Source organism: Arachis duranensis, chromosome 8, assembly GCF_000817695.3.
Source record: "Arachis duranensis cultivar V14167 chromosome 8, aradu.V14167.gnm2.J7QH, whole genome shotgun sequence".
NCBI lineage: Eukaryota > Viridiplantae > Streptophyta > Magnoliopsida > Fabales > Fabaceae > Arachis > Arachis duranensis.
In genome coordinates, this window is record NC_029779.3 from 28,292,078 (window position 1) to 28,306,430 (window position 14,353).

Below are 14,353 nucleotides of genomic sequence, written 5' to 3' on the forward strand. Positions count from 1 at the left end.
CCTCTACAATTCATAAACTCATACCTACATCATACCCTTCCCCAAATCAATTACATCCTAACATTTCGAACACCCAAAGATCCATCCAAATCAATTCCCCATCCTATTGAATACTTTACCTGAGTCAACACTAATTAATTTTACAATTTTTCATTAAAAATATTGATTCCTTGACATTGTCATAGATGTTAATTCCTTGACATTGTCATACAATTATATCGAAAAAAACCAATTCGTTCTACTTCGAATGGTGATAGAAACAAACAACTGAAACTTTGTTGACATAATAATGATTGGTTTTACATATGACGTGGAACTTGCTCTTCCATATATACTAGAGCTTTAATATGGTAGGCAGCTTAATATGGTTGAGAATGATTGATAATAAGACAGCCAACCTAAGAATGCAACACCAAAGGGGAAAGGACCATATTATTGTTCATTCACACCGGCAGTATGTACATTAAATCAACTCAAAGGATCGATAAAGGTGGAATCAAAACTAGCAAGTAGCAACCCTCATAGTCATTAGCAAAAGCTGTCACAATGTGTAGTGAACAAATTAAAGCGCGTTCAAAACATAGTTCGCCTGCCAGAGTGCCAGAGGAATTAATACCTTGCATGCTATCTAACAAATTAACAATACAGATTACAGAATACTTTAGCCAACATTCAAACTGCTATCAAAACCACCCAACTCATTCCCAAACACGCCCTTCCCTTCTGCATTCTTCATTCCAATGGAGAACAAGTCAAAAGTTAGGTGAAATTATACTTAGGTTCAATTTGGACAAAAAACTTAATTAAGCTTCTTTTGAAAAAATAGCTTAAACAATAAATTATTATATTAAGAGTAAACACTCAATTCGATTTTTGTCTATTTTTTCGAAGGACAAAGCAATTCCTGTCCCAAAAAAAGTGGACACTTCGATCCTCAACCATTTTACTTTGAAACAATATGATCCTTCTGTTAAAAAATAAGTTAAATAATAATAAAAATTAATTTTGTGGGAGGTTTTATTTATATTTTGTGGAGGTTTTAAACCTCTACAAACTATTAATAAATTTATTTTTGAAAAATTCCTTTACCAATGGTGGTTAAGTGAAGAAAAACTATCAATGAAAATGATGCCACAAAAAAAATAATAATTGTAGTACAAATACTTTTTAAAAGAAAAAAATAACATCGAATAAGAAATAAAAAAGGAGAACTTTAATGTTGATAATATTGGTATTAGTGATGATGAGGGTAGAAGAAATAATGATGATGATAAATCAATAAAAATAATAGAAGTATGAGTAATAATAATGAAAATGAAGAAGGTAGTGGTAGTAGTACGAGTAATTGGTTATATTATTGAAAATAATTCTGTGAAGGTTTAAAATCCCCACAAAATATAAATAAAACTCCACAAAACTAATTTTTATTATTATTTAAATAATTTTTTTAACAGAAGGATTGTATAAAAAGGTTGAGGGTCGAAGTGTCCATTTTTTTTGGACAGGGATCGCTTTGTCCTTCGTGAAAATGGATATGGACCGAATTGGGTGTTTACTCTTATATTAAAAGTAACTTATAAATAAGTTATTTTGTGTTTGAATTTTTAGTTCTAAGTGTTTATTTTATAGAAATGTGATAAAAAATAGTAGTATTATAAGAGAAGTTATTTTTTTAACTTCTTTATAAACTCTTAAATAGCTTCTTAGAAAGCTGCAATTTGGTTTTAAAAATTACACCAGACATTAATATTACTATCTTCATAAGTCAAAAACTCCAAAAAATTACTTTTGAAACTTCTCAAACGGGCTCTTATTCTCTTTCTGGAATTTAAACAATCGATATATGTAATACTTTTTAATATGTAATAAATAAAGAATAATTGATATGATATTAATCATTTTATTTACACACAAAAAATTAATTACTTATATAAAATATATATTAAAAAATAAAATACGTAGTAAAAATAAGTTAAATAACATATATATGAATTGGAGATTGATTTTTGGTATATATATAATATTGTATATAATAACGTTGTACATAATAGAAGTCCATGTAATTTATCTTATAAGTATGTAAAGAGTTAGAGTAAATATCAACAACATTGCTCTTTTATTTTGGACTAATATGTCCTCTTATCTTATTTTATTTGATTTAAATGACAATGTCTAATTTAGTATAATTTAATACATAAAATGAAATGAATTTTTAATGAAAAAATAAAGATAATGAATCATTAAAATTAATTAATTATTTGAATGGCGGATTAGTTTTATTTTAATTTTTATTTCACATTATTTATTTTTTATTTTTCCGTGAAACACATTTCCTTTTTGGCGAGATTCACATTGCTTCTCAGGAATATGAAAAATAGGCCCAACCCGTTTTTTATGGCCCAGATGTCTCATGAATTTTTTGTTGGTTCCGAATTCCAATCCATTGCCCATTTACAAAAACAAAAGGAGAAAGAGCAACTGCCAATTCTGAAGCTGGGAAACCCTAAAACCTAAACCCTTTTCCAGTTGCTGTTCTCTGTAGCAGTGCAGCCACAATGAGATTGGAGAAGTGTTGGTTTTGTTCCTCAACGGTATATCCTGGTCATGGAATCCAGTTCGTTCGTAATGATGCCAAGGTGCAAGTCAAAGTTTCAATTCTATGAATTTCTTATACAATCAATTCACTAGAGAAACCATAAGTTAACTCCTCGTTTTGTTGCGCAGATTTTTCGATTTTGCGGGTCTAAATGCCATAAGAACTTTAAAATGAAGAGGAACCCTCGTAAGGTCAAATGGACCAAGGCATATCGAAGAGTGCATGGAAAGGATATGACACAGGTCAATTATTACTATTTATTATCAAATTTTATCTTTGATCTATTTTTTTATATATCTTGTAATTTATTTATCGTGGTATGCTTAGGGTTTCAGAGTTATTGTGCTATTGTTTCAGGATTCAACGTTTGAATTCGAGAGGAAGCGGAACAAACCTGAGAGATATGACAGGAACCTTGCTGAGAATGTGCTTAAGGCCATTCCTAAGATTGATAAGATCAGAGTCACCAGAGAGGAGAGACACCATAAGAATAGGTCCTTGCTTGAATCTTCTATTATTATGTATATAGTGTGGATTTGTGGAACCTTGGTTTCTATGGAAAATGTCTTTAATTTTTTTTACTCTAGTCAATAAAGAAAAAACTGAAACAAATGAAACCGTATGGAAGAGCTTCGTAAATGTCTTTAATGTGGTTGTTTGGATGTTTTGCGGCGACTTTTGCAGGATGAAGGGAAACAAGGTGAAGGTGCAGAGGGAGGCGACGAAGGAGTTGGAGCAGGGTACCAAAGATCAAAGTCATGGTTTCCCAACAGCAATCACAGCAGAATCAACCTATGGAAGAGTGATTCGTTTGGCAATGCTGGCCTTATTTTGTTCCGGTTCGATATTTGCGGCTGGATTAGTGGCCTTCTGAGGTCCAAATTTATAGTGTTAGTTTACTTGAGAGATGATTCATGTCATGTTGTGAATGATATGGTTTTGAAAGAGAGTTTTGGGGTGAGCCTTTTGTAATGTAAACATTGAATGTGATACATTGTGAGAGATAGTTAACTATTATAAAGCATATCAGAATTGTGTGTCTGGTTGGGCATAGCATATTCAATCCAAGTTAAGATTTAAGAACTGTGATCATCTTATGGTTCCAAATTGCTTAGCAGGAGCAGCCCTTGCTGCTCTATGGGCAAATGAGCTCTCACTGAAGTGAGATTAAACAAAATGAAGTAACGGTTATTCCCTTCCTTTCAAATTAGTATTCATGAAGCATGTACTTCAAAATCTGATAAACCATTCCTGCAAATTCAGGTAAATTTTCTACTCCGATAAGACATAAAAGTACACTGTAAGATGTCTTTAAATTTTGAGATGTATAGGCTTCCCCCTTCTAACATATATATGAATCAAAGTGTGATGGAATTGAGTTTATGATTTATTCTTGTTATCGTTAGATAATAAATATTTTTCGATATTTGCTACAGGTCGAGAAGCAGTGAGATAATAAATATATATTACCATTATGTGATGGAATTTATAGTGTACAAATTTCACAACTCAATTGAACTGATTTTCAATGGCTGAAATTACTGTCATGTGCTGACTAGAAGCAATGAGTCATTTTTTATATAGCTTATGACTTGGTGTCTAAATTTTGCCTAATTATTTTTTTTTGTAGTAAGTTTTACTAAATAAACACCACATTTTAAGCACCATAGCATTTCCCTTTTTATATTTTCTGTTTCATCAAAAGTACTACGAGTTTTTTGTTTTTAGTCAGGAAAGTATTACGAGGTTTTTTCTTTTGGTCAGGGAAAGTATTACGAGTTTGACTATTGAGCTCGATTTTATTGGGCCAAATCTGTTTTGTTATGGGCCGAATAGAATGCTCTCCATGTTTCAAAACTGGGCTGGGCCCATTTTGATCGATTGTTTGTGAGGGTTTTGCAGAGGGTTTTAGGGTTTCCATTCGAGGAGAAAGCCTCGAAAAAAATGGCTTCAATGGCAGCAAGAAGATCCAGCAGCACAATCGTGCGAACCATCTGTAGAGCCACTGCGAAATCGACGGCAGGGAGGTCATCATCCTCGTCCTTCCCTTTGCGCGATTCCAATCTCGGTATTCGGCATAATAACAACCGTATCGCTCCGGCGAGGTTCTCGCTCCTCCGAAGAGAATTGAGCTCCTTGAAGCCATTGCACACAGCCATTGCTTCATCTTACCTTGTTTCCAAGCTTCCCACCGAAGCTACCACCTCCTCACAAGGTATCTCTCTCCCTCTCTCTTTTCATTTTTGCTTCAAGTTTTCACTTTTGGCATTGCACATTTGCACATTCCATTTGCAATAGTCATGTTTGTGATTGACGATGCTGCCTTTGTTTTCTCATTTGATAATTCGTATTGTTGCTTCCGATAAGCTTGAATAACCTCAACAAGCATTCTATTAAACGATTTTGATGCAAAGGTTATGGTAGAGTTTTGAAAATGTAAACAATGCAATTGGCAGCTTGGATTTTGATCCAGTGGTTTTCCTTTGAGATTCACTTACCTGCGTATTATCCAGCTACATTAATTTATGAATGGACCAAAAAAGTCTGAATGACTTATCAGTAGAGAATGTAGGAAGTAATAGAGAAAAAAGAGACAAGGGAAACCCTTTTCTGTGGGAGAAGGCAACAAATTAGAGTCTCTGATTCGCCTATTTCTGTGGTGCTTTCAGCGCTGAACGTTGCCGAAACAATTTGGAGCTGAGATTCTGGCATTGGCCCTTGATTTCTGAGGTTTATGCATTCAGATGTTCCTATATTTTCAATGAACAATAAATAATTCAGTTTTGGTGGGAACTAACTTGTTGATCGGAGACCATAGCTTGAGGGCCAGGGATCATACTAGTGTGTAGGCATAAGCTTGTGTCTTGAGAAATATGGGATTTGTTTTATTTGTTTTTGGGGCATCTGACATACTTGTTTGCATTTGTTTATGACAGGGAGGTTTGCTAACTATGTCAGTCCAATCTAATAAAGGATGATGCATAAACTGATGAGGGTTCATCTTGTTGAATTCCTTGAAAGCTGGGTTACTTTTGAGGCTCTTTCATTGAGAATTTGGAAATTTCAGATTTCTTGACTATAAGTGCTGAGCAGGTTTGCTTCTTCGAGTAGTTAGTAGCCTCTGCCTGCCTCTGACATGTATGTAAATTTGTAACTTTTGATAAGTCAAATGTTGTTTTGTGTTTGTTATACTTTGTATACTGTCATTGAAATAATATCATGCGAATTATTTGAGATTAAGTTTTGATGTAAAGATTAGATCGCATATGACCAACAAACAATAACAATGGGACAAATAGAAGTGTGTTATACATGCAAAGTAAACATGAGAGGTCATTCTCACTCACACTCATCCGTGACCTGTGATCTGTGTAGATCATGTTTTGTGGGGAAATTGTTGATTAGCTTATTCATGGCTTCTTTCTGTTGTCTTGATTCTTACAATGTCTTGCTAAGTTGCCTAATGTAGCTATCCATTTCTTTATTGAACTGTCCTTTAAAGCTCTTGCTAGCATAGATTGAATCTTAAAGTCACCTTAGTTGGGATTTTGGAGGAAAAAGGCAAGGGAAGGAAACATGGATGGGAGGGCGTATAAAATTTGACACTATAAATCTTCCATTTCCCTCCCCTCTCCTCTAGAATCCAGAATGTATTAATATATAAATGCACGGGTAGAATAGGATAGAACATCATTTTCTTATACTTGGATGTTTTACAAGTTTAAGCAGAGCAAAAGGGAAATATAATATTAAGGTGCTTTCTATGGTGCCTAAATCTAAATTTTAGACATAGAATTTAAAAATAAAAGAGTGGATCCCATCTTCTTCTATCCCTACTTTTAGGCAATTTAGACACAAAAATCATAGGCACAAAAGAACTTCCCTAATAATCCCTCTTTAACCAATTTGGGATGACAATTTTGATAGTTTTGAGTGGCTCTTTCCTAAATTGCATCCAAACACAATTCATAATTTACTTAAAATTTTGTCACTCCACTGTTTCTTGCCTATGCGAGAGGTAGAGAAAATCGAGATTTTACGTGAAATAAAAAAAGTAAATAAAAAACATAAAACGTAAAATCTTAACAAGATTTAAATCGTAAAATCGTCGGACTTAGTACAAATTTCGTAAAATCGATAAACTCATTTAAAATCGTAATATCGGAAGATTTTAAGAGTTAAATCGAGATTCTAGCTACTATGCATGCCACTTCCTCTTTGCCACCATTCCAAACGCTCCGGTAATCATTTTAATTTTCCGGTTAAATGTTTGTTTCATTTGGGCTTTGGCCAATCTGCGTTAATGTATAATCTTTAATATGATATATAATTGTTATTAATTTAATTCATTAATCAATAGTTTTTTTACAATATATAATCATTAATATTAACTTAATAATTAAATTGCAATTACTTATTATAATAATTATTTCTCAAATTTTAAAATGTTTATAAAGTCAATGACTACTCAAAAACTAAAACGTAATCCAATATTGCAAATTCGCATTCCGTCCTTATCCTTACATAACTGGATAGGCTATGTGATATGTCAATAAGAATAAACATAACGAATCCACCGGATTATTGATACATCATCCGATTTGTCTAAATCACATAGAATGGATTGTTTTTGTTTGCGGACATCACATTTTATCATGATAGAAAAATTTGGGGTTGAAAGATACATTATATTGGAATAAAAAGAGTTATTTTCATGAATTAATTAAATTAGTCTTATTTTCAGTTAAGAAGAAAATGGATTCACCAAACTTCCAAGAACTAACAAAATTCCATCAAGACTAGATTCATTTTTTAATTGTCTTTGAAACAAAGGCATTAATTACTCATGTGGTGCATTGCATTTTTTACTCATCTATGGAGGATTTGCTTGGAAGTCTAAATTTGCACATGGTTAAGTAGATCAGATGTCATTATACTTTTGATCACTAGTTACACTACAAAACATATTTAATGAATCCAATGGGACCTACCACTATGTTGATGATCTTCACTAGGAAGTTTTAAACTTTTAAGTAACAAAATGACGAAATATATAACAATTTTGGTCAAGCATTTAGGTCCCTTTCTTTTTGGGTTTGAACTATTTTTAGTATTGGGGTTGAATTAGCTTATTATTAAGAAATAAAGTTTCCTACCTCAACACTATTTTAAATTTTCCAATTTACAAAAAATTTGAAATTTTCTTTCTTATCAAGAATAAGCATAAAAAATCAGAACTGCTTGAACAGTTAAACCACAATAGGTTAATTTTCGGTCTACCAATTATTCCAATAGAAAAGAAATATAATATGTTAAATAGTTAGTTGTAGGAGGACATCTTAGTAACAGTTAAAGTAGTTAAGATTGATTTTCTTATCATGATCACAAATTACAAGTAGCACAAGAATAATTTCAATTGTTCTCTTTATTGGTTTACACAGCAATGGAAGGTATTGATTTGATTTCCTTTATAGATTTTGTGTGATTTCTTGTTCCCCTATCAGAAGTCATAGTTAGTAACCAAGTCATGTTCCTACAAGCTTATATCTCAAGCTAGCCTTGTTTATTTTTGAAGGAAAACACTTTGCATTATTACCAAAAGTAGAAAAAGTTCGTTTCTTCTGTTGTTAACTTTTATATATTAATTGCTTATTCCATTAAAATGGTATATAGGTAAAATGCTAATTAAACAGCCAAAGTTTTTATCAAAAATAAAATAAAATGTCTCTCTTAATAGTTAATACCCCGGCCAATGAGCACTTTGATATTTGCACTGAATACAATACAAAAAAGTTCACATAAATTAAATTGTCAAATCCCACGTGACAATATATAATAAATCAATACTATTGTATGTCTAAGCAAGCAACACCCAAAATTGCATCCTATATTCAGGATGAATTTTATGTAGTACACCAAACGAACAAGTTCTTGCTCCAATGATTTTTATAAGATAGCTTGCTGTACATATATTAGGACAAGCATAAATTTAAAAGCCGTTCATGAATTAAAACTATAATAGTACTATTTTTTTTTTTTTAATGAAACAAATTTTGGAGGATTTAATTTCTTATGTGCATAATCATATAATACTATGTGCGCAATTATGGGCACTGGCACATGAAACCCTAGTTCACATGGAAAGGGCAGTGGTTCTTTTAAGAGATCCAATAACTACCAACTTAGGTTCAACCTTCTAGAGACATATAAATTCTCCATTATTACTCCCTTCACCTCCACCCCCCACATTGCACTAGTTTTATTTAAAGCAATGTTGGAAATTGGAAACCCCATCATGTGGTTTGGAATTAATAAACATAGTTTTAGTAGGGCCACTTGACCATAGTTTAAACATTCATGTAGTGTTAATAATTACGATGAAGATAGTATTATTTGTAAGACGCTATTTTTCATTGTTCTCTTACTTCTTAATTACTATGATGCCTCAAAATTATTGTATTAATTTCAGGGTACATAAGATAATAATCAATGATTTAAGTCTTTTAATAATATAACCCTTATTCTAAGAGAGAATGCGACCAAAAAAAAAAAAAAACTCTTGTCAATTAATAAAAATTATACTCCAGTCAAAAGAGGACAAATAATGGACATCCTGTCATTCGTTTTGCAGCATGTATGTATGTATGTATGTATTCATTCACTAATATATATAAAGAGAAGATGAAGAAGAGTTGACCATGATTTGTTTGTCTTTATCATTCTCTCATCTGCTTGCAACTTGTTAGAATGCATATGGAGTAAGTATTTAATATTGCTGTTGGATCAAGTATAATGTAACACAGCACTTTGATGTTTGAATTTTCCAAAATCTACAGTGGACCTGGTTTATTTTATTAAGGTTTGGGAATAAAAAAAATATGGTATTAGGTCAAGAATTGGCCACCTTTATTTTCTAAAGCATATTAAATAAGCTTTACAATTATATATAAATAAAAGTGTGCAATAAACATATAAATATCCCACTAATTTTAGTACTAATTCAAAGGGCGAAGCCAAGTCTAAGGTTTTAGTACTAATTAATTTTAGTGTTTGTGGGCATGTTAATAAGACCTTCAACTTTAGTAATATATAGTTGACATGAGTTAATAATGTGTCGTGTTATCACGTTAATTAGAATTGAAATGTAAGTACATATCTCTTATATCACGTTGATGTACTATACTTGGTGGTGCGTACCTAATAAGAATCACTAAAAAAATAAATCATATTTATGCAAATTCTTGCAAGTAATAATAGTTGCCGCCATGGGTTTTCGTTTTTGAAGAGAATTTCTTGGCGTTACATAAGGTCAAGACACAAGAATTTCATTTTCGGCAAGATTCCTCATCTCTTTTAAATTGTCGTACTATACCCTCACGTTTATGTTAGTTTTGTATGTATATATCATCCTTTGAAAGAGTTAAATTTCAATTTGACCCCTAAAATTTGATCCGATACTTAGAATGACTCTCATAATTTTGCTGGCCTCAATTAGAACCCTTAAATTTGTAATCATGGCTCTGTCCTACCCCTGTGATAATTTCTGTCACCGAAATGCTGATCTGGCGCAATTACATGACATGGTGGACGCTACTTAAATAACGGCGCATTGGTTTCGCATCCAAACCCTTTGAAAACTACGTAGTGCAAGGGTTTTCTTGATGTTTTGCATCTTATGATCGTCGTAGTAGAAAGAAAGAGAGTTTTAACAAAAAACAATTGAAACGACGTGGTTTCCAAATGGTTTGGACGTGAAAACAATGCCCGTTGTTTAAGTAGTGTCCATCGTGTCATGTAATTATATTAGATCAACATTCCGGTGACGGAGATAATCGCAGGGACAGGTCAGAGCCACGATTGCAAATTTGAGGGTTTTAATTGGGGCCGTCGAAATTGTGGGGATCATTTTGAGTATCGGACTAAATTTCAGGAGTCAAATTGAGATTTAACTCCCTTTGGAATCTTTGTTCAATTAACCTTAAATTAAGAGGTCAAAAGAGATAAAAAAGAAACAATGGGATCCAACTCGCTCTAGCTAGCTAAGAATGAGAGAAAAAATTGAAAAAAGGAAAAATAGATTATATATATAATATATGTAGAAAATTAAGGTTAGTTAGAGAAAAAAGTTAAGTATATAAGAAACATGTATCATAGTTTGTTAATAATGAGATACAGGTAGATTTGATTCATGAATCCCTACCATGGATCTTTTTGGTCTGTACTACTAATTATGTGCTAACTACCACCATTTATAAGGAATAGGATGAATTGACAAAAAGCTAAGTAGGATAGGGATATAAAACCTTAACTTTGGCGATTCCAGCTAGCTAGCTAGGTTGATGTGCAAAGTTGTGAACAAATTATTGATTCTATGGTTTATAAACTAAAATTCATTTAACATTGCTCACCAATAATCAACTTTTGAGTTCGAGTTAGCATATAAATCACTATGACTTACTTTGATTATCAAACTTTTGGTTGCATTGTAGGTCCAATTTATCAACTTTTAGCCTCTCATTTTTAATAAGATTACTAGCTTAGGCACAATTTGATAATTGTCTTAGAATAGAAAAAAAAATTATAAAAACATACACTTACTCAAATACTTATTACCTAAATTATAGCCTTGTAGTTTCAAGTTTGATTGTGTAGGTCCAGTTATATACAAAGAACGGTTACGTTTCTCATAAGCAAGCAACCTTGAATATAATGTTGGATTAATTAAGAAGTGTGTTTATGTAATGACTAGATTTGCTCGGGTCCATAACCCAAAAAACATGCCCTATACTTAACACAGAGAATAATGAATTATGAATCATGATGCCCCTTATTATTATGCCTTGTTTCATGTTGTGTATGTCTCTATATATATATATAACATTCATCATTCACTATCTCACTTATGTGACTTATTACACAACATAGAGAATTCAGAAATTAATTATATATGTTCTATCTACTTTAACTTGGTGGGGGAAGGGAAGTTGTGAGGGATATAATAAGATCGATCGAAATGGGAAGTTGTCTGTTGACCCAAGGTTTTAATAATAATTCTTCATGGGGTTGTATTGATTCAATGCTTTTTCTTTTTCCAAGTGCACATGATATCATATACTACTATTACTATCTTTGACAGTTAAAGTAAAGTTAGGAAAATTCAGAAGAAGAAGCCCTTATTAATATTACCATGTCTTAGCTCATATTGTGATTTTCCTTCTTCAAGAAATTTACTGCTTTTAATCATAGATGTTTTGGGAGTAGGAGTTGGTAGGTTTACAGTCCAAATTTATTTTGTGGGCCAACTTTCACCATCACACACATTCATAATCATAGTATTCCCATTGCACTTGTTTCTTGGTTATATATTAAGAAAAGAAGAATAATAATTAAATTTTATTCTAGCTAAAAAAAGCATAAATAATCTTCTTCTATCATGTTCGGTGTTCAATGGTCTCTTTGGGGATCTGATCTCCCAATTCAGCTAAGAGAAATATCATTATTATAGTACTATCTAACCTCAAACATTAATGACAAATTAAATAAATATTCCATCATTCCCAGCACTTTCTTGTTATTAAAACTTGGTTTGGTAAAATATTTAAGTTATAATATTNATATTAAATTTTTTAGTTTTGATAAGTATAAATTATTTTAAAAAAAATCTACTTTAAGTATTTTGAAAAATACATCTATTGTTTTACGGTTATAAATACGAATACATGTTTTATTTATTTATTTATCAAATGAAAAATAAAATATTTGTACATTTCAAAAACACAAATTTCTCTTAAAAAATTTTATGAAACCAAGCCTAATTGTGATTAGTAGTACTCCATACTCACCGAACACAAAGTGCACAAGTTAAAGCAAAATATATTATATGATCATGTCACAGAACTGTGCTGAAATTTAGGGTGGGAGGAGGGAAGATCCATCAATATATATGTATCCTTTTTAGGTAAGACTTTTTTGCTTTATCAACTTTTAAATTCTTGTATTAACTGGCATAACTGATTTTAAAAAGCACACGCCACCTAGGTATCTGCCTCAACCTCCTCTTCTTTTTTAATAATATAGAGGTATATAAGTAAAGGGTGTACTATATGGTAAGAACTAAGAAGCATATATAATATATATTTATTAAATTGAAATTAAATGGTAATGGTCCTTTGTGACAGCACTATTCTTCTTCTTTTCCTCTGAGTTTTCCCCTTCACAATTCCAAAGACACATGCAAATGAATCAATCACCTCATTATGATTCCTTCATAGAACCCATAAACAAAAACTACCCATTATCCATTTCACCAAAAAGTTCAGATCTTTAAACAAAACTTACCAAAAGAACAAGAAAATGAGGGACATAATTTCATGTTTTAGTGAGAACGCAGTGAATGTGAGACAACAAGCTTCATGTTCTAGCTACTCATCATCAAGCAACGCTTGCATCAATCCAAGCCTCACACCTTCAACAAGAAACTCAGTTTCCTCTGTTTACAGATCAACACTCTCCAACAAGCACCAGATTCTGATGATCACAGTCACATGGTGCAAGAGCTTCTCCAATCAAGGACTCACTATAAGCTTTGGAACACAAGATCCACCATCACCACCTTTCAGGCTTAACACCAATTCAAGGTTCTTCAGGAAGAAGAAAGGAAGCAAATTGATGGTTGAATCTTCCAATCATGAGTCAAGAATTGAAGTCTTCTGGGATCTTTCCAATGCTAAATACGACACTGGACCTGAACCGGTTGATGGTTACTATGTTGCGGTTGTTGTTGGTTTGGAAATAGCACTGATCATTGGTCACATAGCAGAAGAATCAGTTACCAAGAAGCTAAAAGCCATGGCAGCAACAAGTTCGGGTAAATTCTCATTGTTATCTAGAAGAGAACATTGTTCAGGTAACACACTTTACACCACAAAGGCTCAGTTCTGTGAAAATGGAACGTGGCATGATATCATGATAAGGTGCAGTGGTGGAAATGGAAATGAAGGGTTGTTAAAGTCTTCTTCGTCTTCGTCGCTGTCGTCGTCGCCGCCGGCTCTGATGGTTTGCATTGATAAGAAGACAGTGATCCGTGTCAAGAGGCTTCAGTGGAATTTCAGGGGAAATCAAACAATTTTTGTTGATGGTTTGCTGGTTGATTTACTTTGGGATGTTCATAACTGGTTCTTCAATCCTTCTTCTTCTTCTGGGTATGCAGTGTTCATGTTCAGAACAAGGACTGGTTTGGATAGCAGATTGTGGCTGCAAGAGAAGCCTTCACTCAAAGATAAAGATGCTCTTGAATTCTCATTCCTCATCTATGCTTGTAAGACTGCATAAAAATGGAACTTGTTCATCTCACTCCTTATTTTCTTTTTCCTAAATGTTTTAAGACAGAAAATATAAAGACACTGAGATAATAGAGACAAAGATACACTCACTGATTAAGTGCCTTTGTCCCACTGTTTCTAGCTTTGGTTGGAAAATTTTGTTTTCCTAAAAAAGAAAAATTTATTTTGTTTATTCTGTATGTTTCTTCTCTACATAGTATCTCATAACATCTTTGTATTTCTTTCTGTTCTTACAGAATTACTAAAGAGGCCTTTGTACTTGCTTTAGGTCCTCTTCTTTCTTTTCTTCTTGTAAGGATACATATTGATTCATTTCCTATATTATAGGAAACAGAAAGAAAATATTTTTAGAATTGTAGAAATGTTGAGTCATGAGGCTTATCAAGACAGAACAATTTATCTGTGTAATTTGTGT

General features: G+C 32.4%; 2 protein-coding genes across 2 annotated transcripts; both read left to right on the plus strand.

Moving 5' to 3' along the window:
- Positions 1 to 2,471: 2,471 nt before the first annotated feature.
- Positions 2,472 to 5,836, plus strand: LOC107461814 (probable ribosome biogenesis protein RLP24). Its single transcript, XM_052252476.1, is given in 7 exon segments — positions 2,472 to 2,636; positions 2,725 to 2,838; positions 2,954 to 3,090; positions 3,281 to 3,337; positions 3,339 to 3,859; positions 4,499 to 4,811; positions 5,533 to 5,836. Coding segments are annotated over 5 exon segments (453 nt in total). The 5' UTR covers positions 2,472 to 2,555; the 3' UTR covers positions 3,403 to 3,859; positions 4,499 to 4,811; positions 5,533 to 5,836.
- A 6,905-nt stretch (positions 5,837 to 12,741) lies between these two features.
- LOC107461761 (uncharacterized) lies at positions 12,742 to 14,320 on the plus strand. Its single transcript, XM_016080324.3, has one exon. It carries the CDS (start codon positions 12,950 to 12,952, stop codon positions 13,925 to 13,927), a length of 978 nt encoding a protein of 325 aa, XP_015935810.1. The 5' UTR covers positions 12,742 to 12,949; the 3' UTR covers positions 13,928 to 14,320.
- Positions 14,321 to 14,353: the final 33 nt, after the last annotated feature.

What these genes read in the sequence shown, in the direction of transcription:
- LOC107461761 (XM_016080324.3), top strand. Translation starts at nt 12,950, where the DNA reads ATGAGGGACATAATTTCATGTTTTAGTGAGAACGCAGTGAATGTGAGA.